The following is a 25,541-nucleotide window of genomic DNA, read 5'->3' as shown; positions in this document are numbered from 1 at the left end:
TCATGACCTCTTTAAAGGGCTGTCAATGCAAGGTTGCAGTGAAGTGTCACTAACCATGTTCCCCTGGAGCTGTCTTTGCAGAAGGCCTCAAGGATGAGCGCCATTGAAGTTCCAGACTCCAGGGAGAGACCAAGCATGTGACTGGAGGTGACTGTTTTTAAGATCCAAACTAGACCAGTTCCTCAGGCTCCCAAGAGGCAACTGTCCCAGAACCTGGCACCACACTCGGGATGCATGTCTCCGCATTGCTTGCTCAGGGAGAAATACACCTGCATGACTTTGACACAGGCTCCAAGAGGGACCTAGGCTGGAGAAGGGCTCCTTAGCTCCATCTCTGAGCCCGGGGAATTCTTACTGGTCAGCCTTCCTTCTGGCCTCTCTGCAGCTCATGGCTTCTCAACGGCAGGATGAAAATTGAGCCACTGGAAAGTTGCTTAAAATGCAAATTTGGGGTCCATTAGAAAGATTCTGACTTGGTAGGTCTGGAGTGGACCAGGAATTGTCAGCACTGGTGAGTGACTATTGTACATAGGAGTGGTCCACATGGTGGGTGCCACTTGGGTGCATTGATGTTCCCAGACCTGGAGGTGCCCAGCAGAGCTCACTATCCACAGCAAACATCCCACTATTACCGGAACAGCCTACTTGCCCAACTACCATATAGATGGTCTCCCCACAATCCCTGTCACTTTCTCATTGGTGGTCCAGAAGGCAAAGGGCCAAATTCAGCCTCCTTCCTGAAAAAATATAAAGTTAAATAAAAAATGTGCTTAACAGACCAAAGAAGAGAGCAAAGGAAGCCACACACAAAGAAATGACCCATCTCCTGGGGCTGGCCTAGGAGATGTGTGCCTCTACATTTGGCCTTAGGGAATGACCTAGAATGGGGAGCTCAGCTCACTGGTTACTGTGCCCTCAACTCACAGTGCTTGAGGCTCTACTTGATGTCAGGAAATAGGGGAGAAATATTCCCAACATCCTCAGCGCTTTCTCCCAGAAACACTACTTTAAGCTGGGCTCTCTTGTATGGGAATGTCAGAGTCAGAGTCCACCCATGGACGGTGTCTTAGCCCATGCAGGCTGAAATAACAAAACACCATAGATCATGTGGCTAACAAAGAACAGAAACTTATTTCTCACAGTTATAAAGGCTGGAAGGTCAAGATCAAGGTGCCAGGAGATCCAGTGTTTGATAAAGGCCTGCTTCCTGGTTCATAGCTGGTGCCTTCTTCACTGAGTGCCCACAGGGTGGAAGGGACAAAGGAACTCCTCCAGGCTCTTGTGTAAGTGCACTAATCCTATTCGGGAGGGCCTTACCCTCACAGCCAACCACTTCCCACAGGCCTCAGCTGCTAGTAGCCCCACCTTAGGGTTAGGATTCCAGCATGTAAATTTGGGGTAAGGGTTAAATAGATTCACAGTGGGCTGTCCTGGGAAGCTAGGTAGCTAAGGCATGGCACATTGCTGAAGGAAAGTGCATCCTTAACTCCTCAAATCTAAACAAATGTGGGGAACATCGTCTGCTTTCGATGACACTGTGGGTGATTCAGCCTTTGGATGATCCCAAATAGGCCAGGGGACAAAACCCAGGTCTATTCCTAGCACCCAACATTACTCCATCAGTGCAGGCATCCTCACTACAAGGTTCAGGAGTCTCCACTCCACAGGAAGATGGGCGGGGGTGTCAGGCTCCTGGAGGCCCCGGGCAAGTGCTCCAACATGATGCTATGAATGCTGCCCTGGTCCATGACCCCTTCTGCAGTAGGGTCCAATTGTCCTACCTAGCAACTGGAAGCCAACAGCCAACAGCCCTATTGCAGACAGAAGAGACACTTTCTTCAGCTGTAAGAAGTAACTCTTGTCTTCACTTAGGTGACCCAGTGAGGCACACAGCACATTTTAACAGGAAGATGTTTACAGATGGAGACGCTCCAGGCAGAGAGATGGCTTTGGGTTATGATTCAGCCTTGCCACAGATCTGTCTGAGTTGTGTATTCTTATTTTTGCCCCATGGATGCTGAGTTGGTGACTTTGCTGACACTCTGTGCTTATAATCGCAGATTTTTTTGTTGTTATTGTTTTAGCAGTACTGGGGTTTGAACTCAGGGCCTCATGCTTGCAAGGCAGGTGCTCTACCACTTGAGTCACTCCACCAGCCCCAAATAATCTAAGTAATTTTAAGAAGCACTTATTGAGTGACCAGATGCAATGTCCCTTATCCAAATTTGGTTTATATATTTGGTATTTAAAAGTGTTTGGGGACAATCTGTTTGTTGGCAGGGCTGGAGCATGAAGCAAAAGTATAATGAAGACCTAGGCATATTAAGGCACGATGGCCCCCTCAATCCAGTCTTTGGGAGGAGAATTGGAACTCAGTTTCCTTGCAAAAGCAAATCCAAGTGTAAAATGACAATTACTTGAGATCCTCTGGGAAAACAATGAACTCTGGTGGGGGAAGGAGGGTTAGGTCAATAGCCCTGGGCATGGCAGGGCTAAGGTACTGGGAGGAGTCTGGTGTCTCAAAGTGCTTAGAATCCAGGCAAAACCAGGGGTTTAAATGTCTAGGGGTCACAAGGCAACTCACAACAGAACATCACCTGCTTTCTCCTCTGCTGGTAGCTGAGCCAGCGACATTCCTCTAACCTGTTTTTAGACAGAGCAGCTAGAACTCACACTGGAGGGATATAAAGCCTACGCACATCTCTCTTTCCAAATCTGCACCGAGCTGCGTTTGAAATGAAGCAACACCTCCCTCCTCCCTCTCTGCTCATTCCTGAGCCAGCCAGAGGTGAGCTGTGATTTCCCAATGAATGTCCTCAGCCAAATCACAATCGGACAGAAGAGGGCAAATCCAGACTTGCTGGCCTCACGGAAATCACACAAAGCCTGGCCCAACAAGGAACAAGAAAAGCCCATAGGAGGCACTGAGTGTTCCATTGCTGGTCTGTGGGTCAGACGTGGGGCTGCATCCCTACTGGTCTGATAGAAATCCTGTCCCTGAGCCCCCAGTTACACCAAGAAGACACATGGCCAACAAACTTTTTTGGCTCTCAGCCTTTGTAGGAACAGATTGCCACATCTCAGCCTTCTCTCTGGGCAGAAAATTAAATGCCCTCCTGGCAGGATCAGGAGGACGCATCCATAGGAGAAGAAAGCTGAGTTAAAACACAACTCCCATAAAGAGGAATTTTATTAAACTACCTGTTCCATAAAAGCACATAAATGGAGCTTTAAATACATTCAGTTTACCCTTAACAAATGCATGTAGAAACCTATTTGCATGCCTCCATTGGATACTTAAGTTATTTGTCCAAGCTTACTACCGATAAAAGGTATTAGAATGAGCACCTGCTCACACAGATGCATGTGTGGCTGGCTGTCCTCAGGGCCAAGGCCACCATGTTTCAGCACACAGCCTGTTCCATCTGACAGCTCCAAGCCATTCTGTGGTTTTCTTCTGAGTGGCCTGAGTGCACGAGGCCTCCTCTAGGGAGGACAGGAGTGACTCTGAGAGTCTGACTCCAGGAGAGAAAGGTCGTTGGTTGTTCCCATGACTCACACCCTTGGAGACCATCATGGAGGCCACGCCTCCATGGCTGTGGACTGGGGGACAGACCCTTAGGAGAGGAAATGACTTGCCAAAACACACAGCAGGATACAGTAGGGACTGGGAGCCTGGGGGCCCTCCCAGTCCTGACCTCTTTGCTGGCCAGAAGTCCACAGCTTATGACCCTTTCCCATCCACTCATGGGCCCTGTGTTCATATTTGGGACATTTTTGTCCACCTGGTTCAATATATGAAGTATTGGCATTTTAAGATGGTGAAAAGCAGCTCAGGATCCCTGCTATACATCTCAAGAAGCCCAGGCAGACCGGCTCAGTGCTGTCTTTGTGTGTGTGTTGGGGGGGTACTGAGGTTTGAACTCAGGGCCTTGTGCTCATTAGGCAGGCACTGTTATCACTCGAGCCATGTCTCCACCCATTTTTGCTTTAGTTATTTTTTGGGTAAGGTCTCATATTTTTGCCTGGAGCAGTCCTTGGACCCTGATCCTCCTACCTCCATCTCCCTCATAGTATGAGCCACCACACTGGACACTGATCAGGGCTATTTTTACAAGGGGTTTGTGGTTGCTTCCTTTCTCCACCTTAGTGTTTACCTTTTAACTCAGCTGACTTATGACAGCTGTTTCCAGTTAATTTGGATGAAAGGCAACACACTATGGGAATGAGACTCGAACATTTAGCCACAAGGATTCCCACAAATGCATCGCACTTGTCTAGATCCATCTGTCTACCAATGTCAGATCAAAGATGAGATTTGGCTCATAAGTGACCCAAAGTGAAAAGGGGAGGCATTTTTTAAAAACAAAGTTTGAAGGGTTCTCCCATTTTCTGGGTCTCAGAAGTAATAAAGCAGGCACTGGGGAGAAATCAGGCTTTCTTTTGAATGAAGCCCTCAATTTCCCCTCAATTTTTCCTGATGAAATAATTCTGAAACCAATTTCAGTGCTTGGTCTGCTTGAAAGAAAAGTGGCCTGATTTGTGTTTTCACAGGGTTTAAAAGCCACTGTACCAAGAATGAGTTGCCAGCATTTAAAAGTATCACTGACAAAGGGAACAGGAGGTGGATGGGGGCGAGGGAAGATCCTCCAGGCTCCAGGTGACATTTGCAAAGAAGGAGGTGTCCAGCAGGCAGGGGGACAGAGGCCAAGGACAGAAGGGTTTTCTCTCCCCTGTAAGCAGAGCGAGCTCATGTCAGAGCTGTCACACAGTTTCATGACAGATACGTGACTGCGAAAATGTGCCCAGATGAACAGCTCATTAAAATTGGACACTTCCAGATTCTGGAAAATCCGGCATTCTTCCCTGATCTGCAGGGGAAGCTCCCCTGCTACCACAGGCCTCCCCCCAGTACACTCACGCCCAGGATGCTCCAGAGCACACAGGGGAATTCATTTCTGTGCACCCGAGTCTGACGTTCCCTCGTTCGCACGCAAACCCTCAGCCACTTGAAGAGAAACGGGCAAGCCGGAGTCTTCCAGGAGCCCAAGCCAATCTTAGAACACCCAAGGGCTTGGAAGAGCTGAGCTGCCAGTGATGGGCAGTGTGTGGGCAGGTAGAACCCAGAGGCCAGGGAACCCAGGAAGATAAAAATATCTTCACACTAAGGATAATTCTTCTCCGTCCCAAGCCCCTGGAGGCGTTTCACTCTGTAAAAGCAATCAGCTAAAACGCTTTATTTTTATAATATTAAAAAATAAGTCTTTGATATATAAAAACTGGCCAGAAAATTTTTTCACTTGTTACATAACAACGTCAATTGACATGTCCATGTTCTGGGGACAGAAGTCCGGGTGAGAGCCCAGGGTATGAGGCAGGTACTGGGGCAGCAGTCCACAGGCCTTCCAGACCACACCTTTAGTAATATAACCCTGACCAGGTGGCACCAGTGGATTGCTTGATGTGTGACAAAGACACTGAGTACTGGCTTCCTCCCACCCTCATTCCAGAACTCAGTCCTCAATATCTGCATCCCAGGAGATGAGAGGCAGACAGGCACCCCTCATTTCTTCAGCGGATGGAGAATTCTCCCCAGAGTGGTCCGCCCTGCGTCCTTCAGTTTGAGGGAGGCCCTTTCTCCTGCCACTCTGGCCTTTGGAGAGGTCTCCGTGTTGGTATTGGGACCCTCAATAGATTCTGGACACTTCTTGGGGGCCCGGGCACTGCTGGCTCGTTTCAAGGTGCTGTCCTTGGGGGTGGCATCCTCGGAGCCACTCTTCACCCTTAGCTGCCTTTGGGAGACCGTCCGCATGATGCCAGGTGCTTTGGGCACAGGTGTGGAATCTGTCCTCATGAAGCGGGATGAGGAGGCCACTGTGTTTCGGGCAAAGCTTGGGATAGGGGGTGGAACACGGGGGGTGCTGGAGGCTGGCCGGGCCTTGGCCTCTTCTCCAGGGCTCTCGGGTCCCTGGGAAGCAGAGCAGCAGACTTTATTTTCCTCGGGCTTCTGCCTGGGGATATTCCTGAGGGGCTTAGCACTAGGCTTCTTGAGAGACCCCCTGTGCTGCAGGGGCTGCTCCTTCCCCAGGCGGGAGCTGCTGCTCCCCCGGGGCAGTTTCAGCTCCTCGGTCACTGTGGCCACCGCCCCAGCTCCCATGGGGAGTCTCCTGGGTGATGTGTCTGAGGTCCCCCGCACAGAGCTGCGGCGTGCCAACTGTGTGTCTGTGCTGTTGGGGGTCTCCCGAGGGGGAACCCGGGAAGGTGGCTCCAGCCGCTTCCAGCCTCCAGTCCCTCTGCTAGACTTGGAGATAGGCACAACTTTGCGCATGCTTTCATTCTCAGAGGTGGTCAAGGTCCGCACGGCCTTGGGTGCTGTCCCCTGGCTCCGGCGGACACTCCCAGGCTTGGCGGCCACCAGCGATGTCTCTCTGAAAGAGTTTCTCTTGGGCGCGGGCACGGTGGCATCCTTCCCTCTGGTGGCTCTATCCTTGAGAAGCCCCCCCTTGCAGCTGGCCTCTCCTTTCTTGGAGGCAGGAGATTCGTCCCCAGTGGGGCTGGAGGCAGGGTTGGAGGAGACCTGGCTGCTCCCAGCCTCCCCAGCCCCGGAGGACACAGAGCCACCCCCTTCCCTGTCTTCCTCCAGCTCACCATCCCCAGGTCTGGAATCAGTGCCCTCTGAGCACTCCAAGGTCAGTGAGCAGTCAGTGGTGTCCGAGATGTAGAAGAGAGGTCCAGGATCCTTGTTCTCAGGGTCACCACTGGCCACAGACACCAAGGCTGCACTGCTGGGTTCATCAGGGGCAGCCCTGTTATGCTCCAGGCCTGGGCGAAGACTCTGCTGGGGACCCCTGTCCACAGGGGCCAGGGTGTTGCTGTCCAAAGAGAGGGACTGCTGGCTCCCACACCCTGGGGACTCCTGCTCCACAGAGCTGAAGTCACTCAGGGTCAGACAGGTTGTCTCCTGCAGGCCTTTGGGATCCTGGAGGTCAAACTGGGCCAGCCCTGTCACCAGCTCATGCTCCTTAATGGCCAGAGCCAGTGGTGAGAGTGGAGGGGTCCGTGCTGGCCCCAAGCCCATGGGTTCACTGTGCCTCTTTCGGAGGATGCTCACCCCACCCCGCCGAGCTTGGGGTAAGGTGGAGGCAGGCTCCTTGAGCTGGGACTGGGGGACTGGAAGCTGGCTCCTCCGAGCAGAGGGTGGGTTAGGTGCCTTCTCCAAGCCCTCCAAGGCCAGAGAGTCTGGTGCAAAGTTGGGGTCGTGGTCCCTTGGTTCTTCAGGCCCCATCCAGGTTATGGTATGCTGGGCCTGCTGGGGGCTGCTCCGGGGCAAGCTGTTGAACTTGTTGGGCCCCTCGGGGCTGCCTGTGGTATTCTCCAAAAAGGCCAGCAGCTCTCGGTCAGCAGAGGTGCCCAGGGAGAGGCGGGATCGGCGTGTGTTGGGGGGCCGGTAGGAGGGGCTGACGGGCCTGGAGTGCAGGAAAGGGGACAGGTCCTCCGTGCCTTTCTTGGTCAGCAGCTCCACATCGTTCTCACTGCTGCTCCGGCAGAAGCCCCCAAGCTCCCCATCGGTCCAGGAACGCCGCTTCTGCTCCAGTTCCTTTAGCCGTTGCACCTGCCTCAGCTCCTGCACCTCCCGCTCGTGGTTGTCCTGAGTGAGAGTGGAGAGAAGCCTGCATGAGCCACATGGGGTCCATGTACAATTCCAGGGCCACCTACCCCATGACTCAATGAGAGGTGCTTGTGTGGAGGACAGCCTGGATAAAGACACTGTGCGTTTGTCTGCAGATGTGCATGTGGGGAAGGAGAGGAGGCCTCCCAAGGTGACCTGGGGGTCTGACTGAGGGGCACGCCAGGTCTGGCTCCAGCAACCTGTCTATAGTTCTCATCTGCTCCCTTGGCCCAATTTCCAGCTTCCACTGTGGGCTACAATTCCGCGCATATGCATACAACCTCAACTCCAAGGAAAACCAGCTTGGTCTGTAAGTAGGGAAAGACAGGATGTCCAGGAAAGGAGTCTGTGAGCACTGGCAGAGAGAAAAATACAAATACTATGGATGTGAAAAGAGTGCACCCCAAACTGACCACTGTATTGCATGGCTATACACACACACACACACACATCCCTCACACGCAGCACATTCTCCTCAACAATGACTTGGATTCATAAATGTATGCCGAAGACATTAAGAGATGCCTTCTAATTCTGCTCTCCGACTGCTCTCTGGTAAAGACACGCCACAAATATGCTGGTGGCTCTGCCAGCTGCAGCCTGCAGCACAGGGCTCTGTCCTTCATGCCCTGGCCATTCCCACAACCAGAGAAGAAAGGAGAGCAGGTGCCTTGCAAATCACTTAACCCTCTACCCTGATGCAAAACAGCCAGCCCTCTCAACGAAATGGAACCCACTTTACCTGTCTGTGTCATGTAATATGCATTTGTCCCTGGTACCTGCAGGGACTGCTTCCTGGTCCTCCTTGGATATCATATCTAAGGGCGCTCAAGGCCTATATATAGAACGGCGTAGTGTTTGCATAGAGCCCATGTCCATTCGCCCATAAACCTGCATCATTTTGCGATTTCTTACAACGCCAAACGCAAATGAAGCACTACGTGCGCCATTGCTATTCTGTGTTGTGTAGGGAATGACAAGAGAGAAACAACCTGTATGTGTTCAGCACGGATGCGGATTTTGAAACAGTATTTTCCACTTGTGGTTGGTTGAATCTGCAGATGTGGAACTGTGGATTTGGAAGGCTGGCTGGTTGCATGTGTCACAAATCCAGAGCTCTTTTGGGTTGTGAGATCCATGTGTAATCACGTAATTACACGGACCTCACAATCCGAATCTGTTACTGTTAGCAGTTTTTATTTGAAAATCGATTTCCTCCTCCAGTGAACTATTCTTTCCAAGTTTCTGTGAGGCCCTGGCTGGGGACAGGCAGCTCTGGCCTTGGCCTCCCCAGTATCCCTAAGACTCTCAGGCCTTCTTTCGAGGCTGCCCGTGGTGGGGGTGGCTGGGTCCTGGCTTTCAAGCTGAGAGCACCACACAGGTGGCCTCACGGGCTTGTTGAATTCAGATGGGGAGCGAGTGCCTCAGAATGAGCCAATTTGGCCTCCGCCACCCGCCACGGCCTCCCACAGCTGAGCTCACTGCTTGGACAGAGGCGCATCAACGTGGCCACAGGCTCAGCCTCCTTCTCTCAGCCGGATGGAGAAAGCAGGGGCTGGGAACTCAAAGCAACTCTGGGGTTGAGAGAAAGGTGATGAGTCCCTCTGAGAAATCCAGCTTTGTACAAGTCTGCATTCAAAATATAGGGCGAGAGTACAAGTTCCCATTTGATAAATACATGAATAAATAAATAAAATATAGGGCAACAGATAGCTCAGGAGCACCTGAAATGAAGGGTGCCAGTGGCTACTTTGTTGTTAACTGAGGGATGAAGGTTTGATTCCTAAAGCCCAGAAATGCAGGGGTTTTCTGGTTTTCAAATTCAACTCAGAGCCCCCTGGAAGTGGTGACTAAAGGGGAAGTGTGGTCACTGTGCTCACAGGCTCCTTACAAAGCACAGAATTTTAGAGGTTGAGCTGCCCAAGGACAACAGGGTCCCCGGTTGCTGGCACCACAGTGACGGCGCAGGGTGAGCGAGACCTCTCCTCTAGGGAGGCCTTGGCCTCTCTGAGCACAGACACCCTCTTCTAGGCAGGGGCTGAGCAAGCAGTCAGGATCTTCAGGAGGATTTTAAATACTCTGACTTCCATCACTAAGAAAGTGTGCTAACAAAACTCTTTTAGGCATTGTGTGAGTTGGTGTGAGCAGCAAAGAACAGAGGCCACCAAATGCCAGACTCCCCATGCTCCTGAGACCATGGAGCCCCGAAACCATCCTTCTGCCATGGACAGAGGCCTGGGTCAGCAAGCAGAAAGGCAAAAGTCCAGACGACTCTGGAAGCACAGAGATGCCACCGGCCGTACCTTAACTGCTTTGTTGAATCTGGTACAGAAGTTTCTGAATATCTGGAAGCATTCGTCCAGTTTCATGGTTTCTTTGTCCTCACAGAAGAAGTCTATGAGGGTGTGGACCTCACGCTGCAGCTGCCTCTTCCAGCGCTCCAGCTCCGCCAGCTTCTCCATGGCAAACTGCAGAGAAACGAATAGTGTCACATGGCAGAAACAGACCCAGCGTGGTGACACTTGGCTGGTGCCCGGAACACGCGCTGCTGTCCTGTCTCGGGTCTCTGGAGAGGGAAGGCACACTGCAAAGCGGCTGCCCTCAGCAAAAGGAAAAGAAGACAACCTCAACCAAACCCCAGGAAAGCAAGGTGTCCCCCTCCACAACACCCCAAAGCCACAAAACAGATAGAAGCCTGGTGTTTGGGGCACCACCTGTAATCCTATAAGCCCGGCATCCAGGAGGCTGAGGCAGGAGGATCAGAAGTGGTGGTCACCCTGGGCTACAGAGCGAGACACAGTCTCTGAAGGATTTAAGAGCTTTACCTGTAGAATGTCACTGGCACAATTTTCACCTTTAAGGCCACTGGAAGTTACCCAGGTATATAATTGGGTTCTATTAAGAAAAAACTCATTCTGCATCTCTCCTTTTTCTCAAAACTGAGTCTTCTACTGGCCAGGGGTTTTCTTTAGGGCTCCTGAAGTTAACTAGTTAACTTGCCTAACCAGTTGTCCCTGTCGCCCTGTTGAGAGGGTGTCTACACTTAATCCCAAATGCACTCTACTGGGGTCACAGGCCCTTGTGCCTAGTCCCGGGGGCCATCTCTGTCAGCTGGGAAGCTCTGGCCACAGTCCATGCTTGTACCCACGTGCAATCAGCAGGTTTGCAGTGGCCTTCCCTGATAGGCTATTAAAACTCCCCAGGACTGTCCGATGGGTCCCACACAAATCTTTAAGTTCTCTGGATGTGTGAATCTCGGAGGCCTCTGGGGATTTAGTACTGCCTCGTGTTAAAAACTTGGTTTTCCCAGTTAGTGGCCAAGCCATCTCAGATGGGGTCTGCCTCCTCTGAAGGCCATAAGCACAGTCCCTGGCGCAGGCCAGTGACCACCTCTGAGCACTAATGAGGAGGCAGCATGGGAGGGAGGAAGGGCTCCATCCCAGCCTCCTGGGAGACCAAATATTTGGGATTACACTGAAGTCTCTTGCTGCTCTTTTGCTCACTGGGGAACAAAGTTGACAAGAAGAAGAATGTAGGATGTATGCTGCTTGATTAAATCACAGGTATCATGTTTACAAAAAAAGGTCTTACTTTTTTTTTTTTTTTTTCCCCCGCCGGTATTGGTGTTTGAACTCAGGGCCCCAAGCTTATTAGGCATGTGCTCTACCACTTGGGCCACGCCCCCAGTCCTCTTTGCTTTAGTTATTTTTCAGATAGGATCTTGGCTTTTTGTCAGGAGCTGGATGCTCACTGCAATCCTCCTCCTTGTGCCTCTAGCAAAGCTGATATTACAATGTGTGCCACCATACCCTGGCTTATTTGTTGAGATGAGGGATCTTGATAACTTTTTGCCCAGGTTGGCCTGGAACTGTGATCCTCCTGATCTCCATCTCCTGAGAGGCTGGGATTATAGATGTGAGCCACACTGCTTAACCCAAGGGTTACATATGAACAACTACTTATGGACTGAGAGGATTGGGTCTAGGGTGTAGGAAGTTACAGGTTGCCCACTTTTAAGGAAGGAAGCTGCTGTCTGAGCATGCTTGGCCAGTTATAGAACCTAAAGAGAAATTCCTTTCAGACTTGTCACCTCCCACATCTGCCAACCACTTTCCCCATAAAAGGCCTTTTCTTAAACCAAATACATTCTAGAGGCAGGAGGAAACCAGAACTATTCAGGAAAGTAAATGCCACGGAGAGTGACCACCTGAATCAGCAGCCCAAGGCAGTGTGCACATGGGCTGAGGGCTGTACCTTTCTTTAGGTACAAGGGTATTCCAGAAGGATAAGTCTCTGCCTGTCGTTCTTCTTCAGGGGCAAAGATGAATTCTAGCCAGGACCTCTCAACTGCAGAAACATGGTCTCCCTGACAAGAACCTACGTGAGAGCTCAGCTCCCCAGACACAACCATCTGCAGAATTCTCGGAATTGAATGGACAGAAAATCAGGAAGGAGAGGCCTAAGCCCACCCTTAGCACCTGGGAAAATGAAACTCGGGATACAGGTTAGAGAAACAGCCATGTCGAGTTACGAGCCCCGAGTTCTCTAGGATTAGGGGCACCAATGAAAAGGTCTAAAGCCGCCATGGTGAAAGGGAGTGACAACAGAATAGCAATCATGACAGTTCAGCTTTCACCTTTAACTTGCCCCCACTACGACCAAAGTCCCAAATCAAGATGTCTCACCCAAAGGGTCAAAATGCTGAAAGAGATCCTCAAAGATGTGTTCCTATCATCTTCCTGCTCAGAAACCCTGAGTGGGGCCAGGGGTGTGGGAGAGCACTTGTCTAGCATGAGTGAGGCCCTGGGTTCCATTCTGGTCCAGAAGGAAAATCCAACCAACCAACCAACCAACCAAAAGCCTCACAAGTCTTAATCAATCAGCTTACAAGAGGTCCTGAAATTTCAGACTGGTGCTCAGTGCAGGGCCTGCATGGCCTGGCCTGACCCTAACCCACCTTAAGACTTTATTTAAGAAAGAAAAATACCTAGCTGTGTGGCACATTTTGTTTACAGACATGCAAATGGCTGTGAGGGCCAGGGATGTAAGTTAGTGGTACAGCACTTGCCTAGCATGCATTACACCCTGGGTTTGTGCCCCATCAAAACACCACCAAAACACAACACAACATAAACCAAAAACAACTGCCAGAAAGAAAAGTTTAAAGAGCTCCAATAAGGTTACCCGTGAAAAGCAGCAATCTAGAGGTGAGGGGAAGGCAGAGCCATTCATCATCCTAAATCCTTTTTATTAGGATTTAGTATAAGATTATGGCTGGAGCTGGAGCTCAGTAGTAGAGTGCATGCTTAGAATACACAAATCCCCAGCACCTCAAAAAGAAAAAGGAAGGAAGGAAGGGGAGGAACGGAAGGAGGGAGGGAGGAAGGTGGGGAAGGAAGGGAAGGTGAGGAGGGGAGGGAAGGGAAGGGAAGAAGGAAGGCAAGGAAGGGAGGGAAGAAAGGGAAGGAAGAAAGGAGGGAGGAGGGAAGGAAGGGAAGGTGGGGAGGGAACAGAAGGGGAGGGGAGGGGAAGGGAGGGAAGAAGGAAGACAAGGAAGGAAGAAGCATGCCTGGTATGCAGGAGGCCCTGAGTTCCATCCCCAGCACTGCAAAAAAAACAAGAAAAAAGAAAAAGAAAAATACGTGCTCTTGAAAGAAAAACTGAAGTTAGGTTGAACGTGAAAGTAAATACAGAGTGCATTTCACAGTAAAAAAATAAACTCGCAGCAGAACCAAACGAAATGCAGTATTTGCCGATAGGAGCTGACACGCAATGTTTTGAAGTAGCCCAAATAATTTGCCAAGGCTTTGGTGGCTGGGCCAAAGGAGCACACTGTTCCTGTCTAGCACCGTGGCAACCGTGCCACACAGATTCCACCACTTGGGTCTCAGCACGGACGACACTGAAGGCAGCACACCACCTCACAGAAGCCCAAGAGCAGGAAACTGGGCCACTTCTTTTTTTTAAAATAAGGAAGATAAAAGAAGTATGTCAGACTATGTGATTAGTGAGTCACGGTGAGCTGTCACAAACACATCCACTCTGCTGGGTTTTGTTGATATTATTTGGAGAGGCTCCTGACACACCCTGTTGTCAGCAGGGTTGATGGGCCCAGCAACTGTGTGTGCTCTGCCGCTCTCCTGAAAACTTGTGCCCAGATGTAGCTGTTCTCCACCATAGAAACAAGAAGGAAGATAAGCCTGGGCCTCTGGTGTCTGAGGGATGTCTGCAGTACTTTGCCATACAAGAGTGTGATAGGCGTAGAACCAAAAGCCAGGCAGAATCCAGGAGCGAGTTCAAGTACACACAGAGCAGAGAAGTCACATCCAAGCCCATGGTGACTCTCCTCTGTAATGAAAGGGCCTCAAGACACAAGGTTCCTTATACTAGCTGGGGGGAAAATACGAATGGCAGCCTGCTGCCCCACAAATTCACCCAGGGAAACTGAGGCCGAGCTGTTGGAAGAGGAGATTACAGGGACTGACTGACCTGCAGGAAGTCTTCCATTTGCTGGCACAGCTCCTCATCCTGCTGGATATTTTCCTGAAGCGATTTCGTCCTGACGGAGAGCGAGTGCAGTTCTGCCTCGGTGCTATCCACAGACAGTCTAAAGAAAGAAGGGAGAGAGCCGCTGGCACAGGGCACCATGTGTCATGTAGATACCTCAAACAAGTCTCATCGCTGGCCAACTCTGGAAACAGGAAAGTCACTGCAATTACATCTACCTATCCTTGCATTTAGATCATGTGACTGTCCACCTAAAGAGGCGACTGCTTCCTAAAAACACTGTCCAAAGACAGCACCTGTCACTGTGTGTTTGCAGAATGGCTAACCCAGAATACACGACTTGTGAAGCTTCTCGTAAACTAGGTTTGAACACCTTTATGCACTAGGTATTAAAAACTAAATGCTTTTCTTGGGTTAGGAAGTTCTAACTCCCAAGAGGCAGTGCAATGGGGGCCCGACATGGAGATACTAAGTGGACTTCACGTCACTCACCCCAGGCAGCCAGGGCAAGCTTTCCATGTTTTACAGAACTAAAACCCAGACAACAGTTCTGCAAATAAATGCTTGTTATGTGTATCAAGTCAAGATGAGTAGAACGTGAGTGGAGCAGGTGAAACCTAAAATCCATGTGAAATTTGTAAATTCTGATGCTTCCACTGTCGACTGTAGTTTTCTGTGCAGTAAAGTTTTTCACCTTCATTGGTCACTGGTGCCTATTTGGGATCTAAATGGACATCATCTGTGTATTTCACCTTTATGCAATAGGTATTAAATTCCATTTCAAATAAAGCAAGTCTTACCTTACTCCCCCTTTCTTACCAAAAGGGGGTTTTCTAAGACATTGTCTAGGTAAACTTCTCTTCCAACACTAACCAGAAATGCCAGTTCAAAAATGGAATGACAGTTTTACCTTATGTATGTCTTAGTAATATTTCTATACTGGTTAGAATAAAAAATTTCTTTTAGTAATTCAAAAACAGTTTTGAGTCTTATGTCTGTGTCCATTGTTTTTTTAGAGAATGTTTGGTGATCTATAAATAGGAATTATGAAGTGTTTACACTTTTGCACTGCTAATCTCCCTTTTGGGCAGACATGTAATCCGTGGTTAGATGTCATAAAGTCAATAACAGAGAGATACCGGCCAGTGACAGGGCTACAAGCTAGGGTTCATTTGTTTATATGCCGATGGTTTATGGTTGTTGTAGCCGGCTACAGTCACATGGTAAGTAAGTATATGGTAGGCTGGGTGTGGTGTGCATGCCCGTGACTCCAGATACTTCTGAGGCAGAGGTAGGAGGATCGAGGTTAGAGGTAGGAGGATCGAGGTTAGAGCCCAGCCCGGACAAAGTTATCATGAGACCCTATCTTAAAAACAAACTAAAAGCAAAAGGGTTGGGGGCATGGCTCAGTTGCAAAGCCCTGAGTTCAATCTCCAGTACCATACACACACACAAAAGTACATGAGATAGCTGGCTGGGGCAGCACACCACTGTAGTCCCTGCTACTCAGGAGGCTGAGGCAGGAGGACTGATTGAACCCAGGGGTTTGAGATCAGTTGGAGACCTTGTCTTAAGAAAAAAGTACGTGGCTATGAAGTGGGTGGATACACGCAGAGGTGAGCCAAGCTCTCTCTCTCTCTCTGTCTCTCTCTGTCTATCTCTTCCGTATTCAGTACCTCCATGGAGGTGGCCTGAAATCCGCCTCAGGGTAACAGTATTCATGGCATGAAAAACAGCAAATATGACGAATCAGGGTATTTTTCTTGAAGAACTGGTTGTTTGAAACATTACTGTGGAATGCATGGATATGTACTGTAAGTTGAAAAACACTGAAGTCACAATAGACGTACATGCAGATGGTAGCTACATAAAATCTGCACCTATATTAGGATTAGAACCAAATTAGAGTGATGTAATGTGAGCTTTTTGCTTGGTAGGTACTTTCTCTGTAAAGTTGAGTGACTAATTTAAAATCAAATCCTTTCCCAGCTCTTGGTAGGGTTCCAAACCCTTTTAACACAATAGAAAGTAAGTGTACCATGTTAGAGTCTACGAGGAAACAGTGATGGATGGCCCTCAAAGTTTGACTGATGGAGACCAACTCCCAAGATAACAGGCTGTGCTGCTTGAATCTTTTGGGTGTGGAGGAATTCGAAGTTCTTAACCTGTATTTCTTAACTGATGATAGTCACCAGAATAGACTGACAGCGTTTCTTTAGTTTAAAAATCAAGATCACAGTTTTTAAAAGATCCACACACCTTTTCCAGGAGAATTAAAAGGCCTGAAAGCACAAGAGAAAGCTTTTCAGAGTTCAGTCTTGAGCCCATGAGTTCCAATTTCGCAGCCATTTTTGTAAGAGGCTGTTAAAGACTGAGTTCTCACAATGCACTTTGCCTTGCTCACCTGGCAGCCTCCTGAACATGGTGCAGCTTTTCGGAGAAGTTTAGGAGGACGGCATCTTGCTTCTGGGCTTCCTGGAATGAGAACAGAATTTTCTCTCACTGGATGGTTAGAGAATATCATCTGTTTAGGACTTAACAGAGCCTTAAGCTCACGGCTCATTTTTCAGCTTGGTGCATTCCTGAGCCTGGAGCTCTGATATGCTCAGTTAGATTTACCAGAACTCCCTACTCTCAAGACACATGTGCCTTCCCAAGGCAATTAATCCTGCTATGAAATACAACTCGTGTGCATGGAAACTCAGTGGAAGGAGGCAAGTTGCTTAACAGGCCTCATTGTTTGTAAGAGAATCCAATATGTCCTGCTTAAACACCGCCCATACCTGTGAGTGTGTTTCAAATGGGTGAGTACCTTCAGCTGTTAAACCAGTTTGCGAACTGAGTTTAATGAGAAGGTACACAGTGTGGAGGTGCTGGGATTCTTCTCCTGTTGGGAGGGTGAGGAGGGGAAGGCTGTGGGGAGGGAGCCATTACTGACTTAGGAGGCTTCCTTCCCCATAGGGGCAGGGACCAAGTGGCCCAGAGCCACTAGACGCACAAATCTGAAAAACATCTGCCAGAAAGTGTTTTAGGCTAGATAAGGAACAAAGTTTCTTCTCTTAATGCCCTGCAAATTAACTTTTTAATCAAGTACTAAAGGGTGGGGGGTGTGGCTCAGTGGTAGAACACTCGCCTAGCACGGACAAGGCCCTGGGTTTGATCTCCAGCACTGCAAAAACAAAAACCAACTAACTGCTGAGTTAAACATGGCCCTCTGTCCTCTAAAGAATGTAATAACAGTGGTGTAGTCGTGAGTATTGCTTATGGACAACTTATATGACAAACACCGAGCTAACCACTCTATGGATGTAACTCCTCCAGCCAAAATTTTCAATGACCCCCATCACTAGATAAAGAAACTGAGGATCTCAAGTTTTAAGTCACTTATCTGAGCAGGTACAGCTAAGAGGCATTCAAAATCTCCCAATCCTGCCCATCCTGTAGCATGCAATCAACACACACACATGGCTTCCTGCCTAGGCTGAAGTTATGTCTCTCACTGGTGTCAAAACAAGGGGGTTCAATGAAGAAAAAGCACATCACTACAATTAGTTGAGATCATTTAACCACAAAGAGATAATTGTCCTTTACACCTAGGCATTCTGGTGTTACAAAAACTCTGCCAAAATAAAAAGCAACAGGGGTAGTTGTGTAGCTCAGTGACGGCACAGGCGTAGCAAGTGCAAGACCCTGGGTTCAGCACCCAAGAAAAAGAGGCTATGAGTAGAGTCAGACTCCAAATCCTGTAATTTCAATAAGGCACTACAGTGCACAGTTCGCAACAAAAAAATTGATCTCTCTGCACATAACTGGCCACAAGTCTGGCCCATCGGGGACGTTTCAATACCCAGTCCTCTATTCTCCATACATGTGGCCAGATCCTCTCCAGCTCTCACCAACTACAGACAACTGCCACCAACATGGATCCCTTTGTCTAGAACTTTCTCCACTCCAACCCAGTCTCCATGTACCTTATTTTCCTAAACCCAAAATCTGGCCATGCCATTACACTGTGCACAAACTCCTGTGGGCGCCCCATGGGCTCAAGCATGAAATCCAAACTCCACATGTCTGACATTTGACTCCTTCCCGACAGGCTTCCCAGCCTCTCTGCCTCACTCATCCACTCCCCTCCAGCCCGGTAACCCCCGTGCAGCTCAACGCAGGAACCTGCAGACAAGGCCTCCACAAACAGAACCTCTGGGAAACCACCAGGCCCTTGTCCTAACACGGACACCATCTCATGCCTGGGAAAAGCTGCACCGCCTGTCCATCCTCTCTGAATTAATCATTTCCACCTACCTGTGCGACAAAATGCAGAAGGTTCATCCCAGGTTTGTTGGCTTTTGTGTCTGCCAATTTGAGCAAAGAAGACAGTTTAAATCCTACAGCGTTGCCAGCGTACCCTCCCTAAGGAAGGCAAAGCGAGAGAAAGAGAAATATATTATACCTTTAAACAAACAGTGGAGCTGCAAACACAATAGGTTAACTGTCTTGGGTTTTACTTACTGCATTCATGATATTCCCAGCCTGGAGCACCAAGTGTAATACTGAATGTAGCTCCTCACAAGACATCAGCTCTGTCAGAAAGAACACACCACAGTGCCTCAGAGAAACCTTCCAGCTCGCACACACCCACTCAAGTGCAAGTGTGTCTGGAGCAAGCTCTAACCCTGAAGTCTAAAAAACAAAGCAGCGCATTCTAGTTATGGGGTCCTGAACACACCATCTGCTACTGACAATCCATGTCACGGTGTTTCACTGGGGTCAAGTATGTCACACAGGCAGACGTCATGGGATAGTTCGTAATGAAAATTTTCAAGCAGTGGAAAAATGAAAGAAGCCTAAGAAAAGGCAGCACAGTGTGTTATAGGGATTAACTTTCCCAATGAGGTTATTTAATTTTTCCCTTTCTATCCACTAGCCTTTGAGACTGTATTTATGGAATATAAAAACTAATAGCAAGCAACATTTTGCTTAGCCAAAGAGTTATGAAAAGATAAAAAATAAACAGCTGTGATGACACGCAAGTAAGATGCAAAGCACCAACCCTTGGGGCCCCCAGGAATCAGACTACGTCTTCATGTTATTCAAAGCCAGCATTTCATTTGGATAGACCAAAGGTTATAAAAAGGAACTTGTCATTGTAATATATTGGTAGGCTAGGTCCTTATTGACACCAAGTCTCTTCTACATTTATGTAAAGAAACACAATTTAACATTTTAATATAGTTGGGAAGCTAAAAAGAAAACTTGATTATTAAAATTACCATATGTAGAGATAATAAAATGTCACCTGTGATATTTCATATTCCCCAGTAAGTCTGGTAATACTTTCAAAACATCACCCTTGGATCGCTGCCTGTATTTTGTTATCTAAGAAGGCCAGTTTGGGAAGGTTACCCAGATAAGAAACATTTCCTCCTAGCCCACAATTTTGCATTGCTCCGTAGGAAAACATGTCGTCCCGTCGCTATTTGAACAGGAAGAGCAACCTTCCAAAGTTACTGTAGTCGCTTTGGTATGGGAAGATACTGTGAAGGCTTCCATGTTGGAAGAAGAAAAATTCCTTCTCACTCCTAGTGTCCTCTTAAGATTAAAAGAATATGGTGGGGGAGGGGAGAGGGCAGGGGAAAACATTTATCTCAGCACAGGCCAGAGCAACTAAACAGGAAAACCAAACAGGAATAGACAGTTCCGCAACTGTAACTATAAAGGCGGGAAGTCAGTGAGGAAACCAGGCTGCCTGATGGAGGCTGGAAGTGAGGGCTGGGCGGGGGCCGCCTTGGAGGGGCAGGAGGCAGCTGCAGTGCTGAGGCCACTCTATAAGGACTACAAGTACAGAGGAGGGCTCCATCCCTGCAGAGGGAGACATGGTCTGAGAGGACGTAGGACAGGAGGTGGAACCGACAGACCTGCTCCTCTCAAACTTAAATGGGCCACCATTTGGGCCGCTTGGAGCCTGGAGGGCATGCAGTTGGAGAAGTCACCGAAGGGCAAGACCCTTGTCAGGAGAGTCACACAGCTGAGGCCTGGAAAAGAGGTCGGCTTCTGGAAAGTCAGGTCCCAGCTACCAAAAGAGGCCACAGCAGGGAGGAGAGGTAGATGGCCTGGGGATACAGGCTCTGAGCCCGAGCATAACACGTGCCCCAAATCCACACACACAACACACACAACACACACCACAGAACACACACACTACACACACAACATACACATCACATGCCCCAAACACATACACATCACACACGACACAACTAACACCACAAACCTCATACCACGCACGCCACATGTCACACGCTCATATACATGCTATAAACCACACACAGCACAATATATACACCACGTATCATGCACACACACACACAATACATATCACATGGATCACATACTGTACACACATACCACACACAACACACGTGTATGCCACATAACGACACATCATACCTATACCACACAGACACACCCATATACACACTATATACCAGACTGACGCACAGACACACTGACATACAGACATGCTACCTACTGTACATGCCACATGCCATGCACATATACATACTACATGCAATATAGCAGATACTCATGTACACAATACACAGTACATACACAACACCACACACACACACTGCATGCACACACACACCACTCTACATATCACACAGCCATATACACACACCACACACATGCCACTCACCACCCACGCCATGCACACGCCATGCACACTACGTACCCCCACCACAACATGCAGAAAGCTAACCAAACTGAGGACAGCAAGCTGCAACTAGAAGGTTTACTCTGAAGCCTGAGGTGAAAGAAACTTTCTTTCATGGGAAGATAATACGCAAATTAATATTCACTCAGGAAAGAAAAGGTAAATGACCCCCTCCTAACATCTCATTCCCTTTTTTAGGGTATCTGAGAAACGGGATTTTCCATTTCTAATTCCAACTAAATTTTAAAAAAGTAAACTGCTACCAAGATTAATAAGAGCACACTATCTGGAGGGTAATAGATTTGCTTACCTTTTGTAGCAGTTCTAAAAACTGTTATATCTGTGTAGAGTGAAGAACAAGAAGGTAAAAATTCCTTCTTTAGCACCATAGCTTCAATTCGAAGTGAATAACTGAAAGAAAAATAAAAGGCAAAACTGTAGCACTCAATGTCAGTTTAAAATCTTACTCCATGAAGAACAGTGATCAGTGACTATCTCCTTACTTTGGCACCTGAACTAAGTAGTGGAGAAAGGAGTCTGCCAGGGAAAGCTTGGACACGTCACCACTGAAAGTTTTTAGCTTCTTTACCTAGAAGACAAATGGAAAGGGGGCTGAGAAAAAAAAATCACTTATGATTAAAATATAAGATTTACTTAAAATTCCATCTTAGACCCCTTCCAAGAAAATAGGATTCCAGTGCTAAACTCAAGTTAATAAAGACACAGACCTTAAAAAAAGAAAGAAAGAAAATCTTCATGTTTACTACTTTGTTTTTTAATTTTCTGCAATGCTGGGAATGAACCCAGGGCCTTGAGCACCCTAGGCAAGCACTCCACCACCGAGCTACACCCCCAACCCTATTACTTTGCTTTTGTTTTGTGTTGTGTTGTTTTGAGTTTTTGAGACAGGGTCTCACTGTGTAGTCCAGGCTGTCCTCAAGTTCGTGATCTCGTCAGTTACTAAAGGGACGCACTGAGAAAGGATCAGATCTGAGAGTGAAAACCTTTTCTGTCAGGTGTCTGGGAGAAGAAGGAAGTGATTGGCATCCTTTAGCTTGTAAGTGGAAAATTGATTATTTCAAGTATTTTTGATGTACAGATACATAGTGTGGGGAATACACACCTTCTTTCTGTGATCCAATTCCACTTCATGCATAATAGCACATAGGAAGAGATTACTGTTTGTTTGTTTGTTTGCAGTGTTGGGATGGAGCCCAGGGCCTTGCACAGGCTAACCACATGCTCTACCCCTGGGTCATGGTACCTTGACGTGGGAACATGCCGGCTCTCTAACAGCAAGGTAAGAAAGAAGATTGCTTAAGCAACTGAAAGATCAGCCTCAGGGCCCATCAGCAGATGAATGGATAAAGAAAATATGGAACATATACACAGTGGAGTATTATTCAGCCATGAAGAAGAATGAAATCCTGCCATTTGCAGCAAAATGGATGGAAATGGAGGACACTATGATAAATAAAACAAGCCAGACACAGAAACACAAGTGCCACATGTTCTCTCTCACATGTGGAAGCTAAGAAAGCTAGGCTGAATGTAGAATAGTGATTATTAGAGGCTGCAAAGGGGGAAAGGGAGGGTAGATAAAGGGAAGCTGGATTTGATCAGTGCACACTGTATGAACTGAACCCCACTCATATGTATAATGAATTCACATTAATCTAAAGTAAAATAAAATATTAAAAAGACTTCCCCCTGTGAAAAGACCAGGTAATAAAACAGTATTACAGCAGGATCCCATTTCTATACATTTAAAAAAGGGTGTCTACAACCCCACAGCCCTGCCTTGCACATGCCAATGCACACAGGATCGACTACAAGGCCCCACACACAGCTGGCCCCAGGAGTATAGCTGACTACCACCTTCTTCTGCTGCTCACTTTCTGTCTCTTAAAAACATCTGCAATGTACATGCGTGACTCGTAAAAAATAAGCTAAACAAAGTTTTTAAACACACAAATATTCCTTCAACTATAGTAAAAAAAACAGAGTTCTGTCATAGTTGTATAGCCAAACAACTTGCAAGTGGAAGTGGAGGTGGAGGCAGAGAGAAACTTCTCAAACTACAGCAGGGAAAATCATGCCTTCCCCACACAGAAAACCGGACGGACCATGTCAACAGCAAAAACCACTTCTAAGGCCACTGTTAATGGACCGTCTTCCAACAAAATTCTTTATGGTAAGTACTACCTTAGTACGTGTGTGCAGCACACAGGCATCTTCGTGGTAACTGTTGTCACAGGGAGTCACCTCTTGGTAATTATTCTTTCCTTTCTTTCTTAGTGCTGGGGATTGAACCCAGGGCCTTGCCATGCTCAGCAGATCTGCCACTGTGCCCACTCCCACCCAATTCTCCCTGTAAAGCTTTCTCTCATTTCCTGCATTATGGTTAGTAACAAGATCTCAAGTCCCTTGAAAAGTAGGAAACTGTCATTAAAAATACACAGAAAGGAGTATTTTCAAAGATCTACAACTGACATATCTACCTCAATTATTTAAAGATATAAAATGTAACAGTGCAAATTCACATTCTAGTATCAAATCTGGTTCTTAAGACTACTTTTTGGGGGGGCTATGCTGGGATCAAACTGATCCCAAGTGCTTTACCAATGAGCTAAACCTTTTTTCTTTAGGGCAGAAAACAGGCATTTATAAACTTGCCCTATCTACACAACTGAAAGTGAATTTACCATTTTTAGCCTTACTAAACGCGAGGGCTCGAGACACTCAGGTTTAGCTAAACCTACACCAGCGCCTGGTTTATGAAGTGAGAAATCCCAGGATGTCCTCTGATCCCTCTGCAGCAGAGCGGGACAATTCACTATATATGGGCAGAGACAGGAGGAGGCTGGACCTTCGGAAAGACCTGTAGGTAGCATGTGCAAAGCTTCTGCAAACAACAGCACAGAATTCCCCCCCCCCACGCGTAAGAACAGGTCATGCTAAGTAAACTTGCTAAGTATTTCCATTAAACATGCGCTAAGCTGTAACTGAGCAGCGATTAATCTCCTTCACTCATGTACAAGGCCAAAAACATTTCGAGATCTCAAGAGCATGGCGACGGAAAGACAGTATTTCATTTAAATGCCAAGTACACAGTGCTTGGTCCTATTTAAAAATGAGACTTACGTGCATTAAGAGGGATTACTGTACCTTCCCAAAGGTAGGGAAGTGAAGGAGAGGTGAGTGAACCCTGTAATTATTATGTGTTTTCAGCATCATTATCAAAAAGCATGTATTAAACATGGTGAGGCATCATTTTGCTGGCTGAGCCAAGGGCCTCTCATTACAGCCCGTGCTGTGCCCCGTTTCTGAAGTGATGGCAGTAACATGCTCCCGAGTGTCTCAGCCACTTGGCTGGCCTTCTTCATCCTGTCCACTTCCACTCACACGGGCCTTGGAGTGACAGGATTTCCCCCAAACTCACCCACCCAACAGAAGACCCTCTGGCTTCCTCCCTGTCACTCCCTTCCCAGCAGTGGCAGAGCAAATGATGAATGTAGGGAAATGTCCAGAAACTAGGGGTGCAGCTCAGCGGTACATAGTAAGTGCTTACCAAGCCCAAGGCACTGTTTTCCATCCCCAGCCAAAAGAAAAAAAAAAAAAGAGGCTAGAGGAGGCGACTCAACCTGATTCCAGAGAGAAGAAGGAATCTTTTAGTACCTTCTAGTCCTGTTCCCAGGACACTGAGATGACCCCCTGGGCAGCAGCCCACAGCGGAGGAAGGGCTGGCTGGACTGGCTGGGGACACCTGCCTCCTCCTCACCCTCCCTCCCTGACATGGGAGCCAGTGCCAGACAAGAGTGCCCTCAGAACTTTCGTTTGGACTCACCTTATTCCTCTGCAAGGGTTAACCGCACTAGAGGAAAGATGACCAAACATGCCAGATAAAAGATTTGTGGGGAAGGACACAGAAATTCCTGACAGCAAGTTAACCTTGGCTTCAGCTGGCCTGTCAGCTGAAGAGGTAGGAGAGAAAAAGGCCTGTTTCCGCTCACTCGTATTTTTCAGCATGCTGATAAGGTTACAATATTATTTGAGTGACACTTACTCACACCAGTGCTTTTGTGATAGCAGACGTGATGAAAAGACTGGGAGGCCACGCAGAGAGAGGCACAGTTTTGACAACCTTTGCCCTTCCTGACTCCAAGGGAGGTAGTGAAGCGCCACAGAAAGAACCAGTCCAGGGTCAGAGAGATCAAGGTTCAAGTCCACCCCTCCTGTACTGCCCAACAACCACAAGACACCATCTAACTCGTGAGAGGCAGTTTCTCATTTGTCAGATGAGGAGCATTTCATACTGTGGTTGCAGGGATTAAATGAAAAAATATACAAAATAATCATAACTAGGACTGACGGACTCTCTGTGTGCCTGGCACTGGGTTGAGCGCTGTAAATAAATTATCACTTCTTTTTGCCCTGTCCAGAGCCTGGCACAGAAGTCCTTCAGTAAACCTTTAGTTCTTTCTGTATTAACACCGGGCACAGAACATTACATCAGAGGCTCAACCACGTGGTTACACACACCCATATGCATTTATTAGCATATTTCTGTCACATTCCTGAACCTCTCTCACTTGGCCCTGCCTCCTCCCTGGCCTCATCTCATCCTTATCCTCATCCTCATCTTCCACT

General features: G+C 48.0%; 1 protein-coding gene across 4 annotated transcripts in view; it reads right to left on the bottom strand.

Moving 5' to 3' along the window:
- Window positions 1–5,222: 5,222 nt before the first annotated feature.
- Fhdc1 (FH2 domain containing 1) overlaps window positions 5,223–25,541 on the bottom strand; it is a 38,309-nt gene continuing 17,990 nt past the window's right edge. For all 4 annotated transcript variants that reach the window (XM_074041292.1, XM_074041293.1, XM_074041294.1 and 1 more), the window contains exons 5-12: window positions 21,395–21,480; window positions 21,202–21,302; window positions 18,686–18,756; window positions 18,479–18,586; window positions 16,581–16,651; window positions 14,159–14,276; window positions 9,973–10,137; window positions 5,223–7,648 (exon numbers count right to left, since the gene is read on the bottom strand). In XM_074041292.1, coding sequence (XP_073897393.1) covers window positions 5,564–7,648; window positions 9,973–10,137; window positions 14,159–14,276; window positions 16,581–16,651; window positions 18,479–18,586; window positions 18,686–18,756; window positions 21,202–21,302; window positions 21,395–21,480 — 2,805 coding nt within the window. In that variant the 3' untranslated portion in view covers window positions 5,223–5,563. The remainder of the gene's footprint in view (window positions 7,649–9,972; window positions 10,138–14,158; window positions 14,277–16,580; window positions 16,652–18,478; window positions 18,587–18,685; window positions 18,757–21,201; window positions 21,303–21,394; window positions 21,481–25,541) is intronic.

The sequence above is a fragment of the Castor canadensis genome, chromosome 9, assembly GCF_047511655.1.
Source record: "Castor canadensis chromosome 9, mCasCan1.hap1v2, whole genome shotgun sequence".
NCBI lineage: Eukaryota > Metazoa > Chordata > Mammalia > Rodentia > Castoridae > Castor > Castor canadensis.
This window is presented reverse-complemented; position numbering and strand designations above follow the sequence as displayed.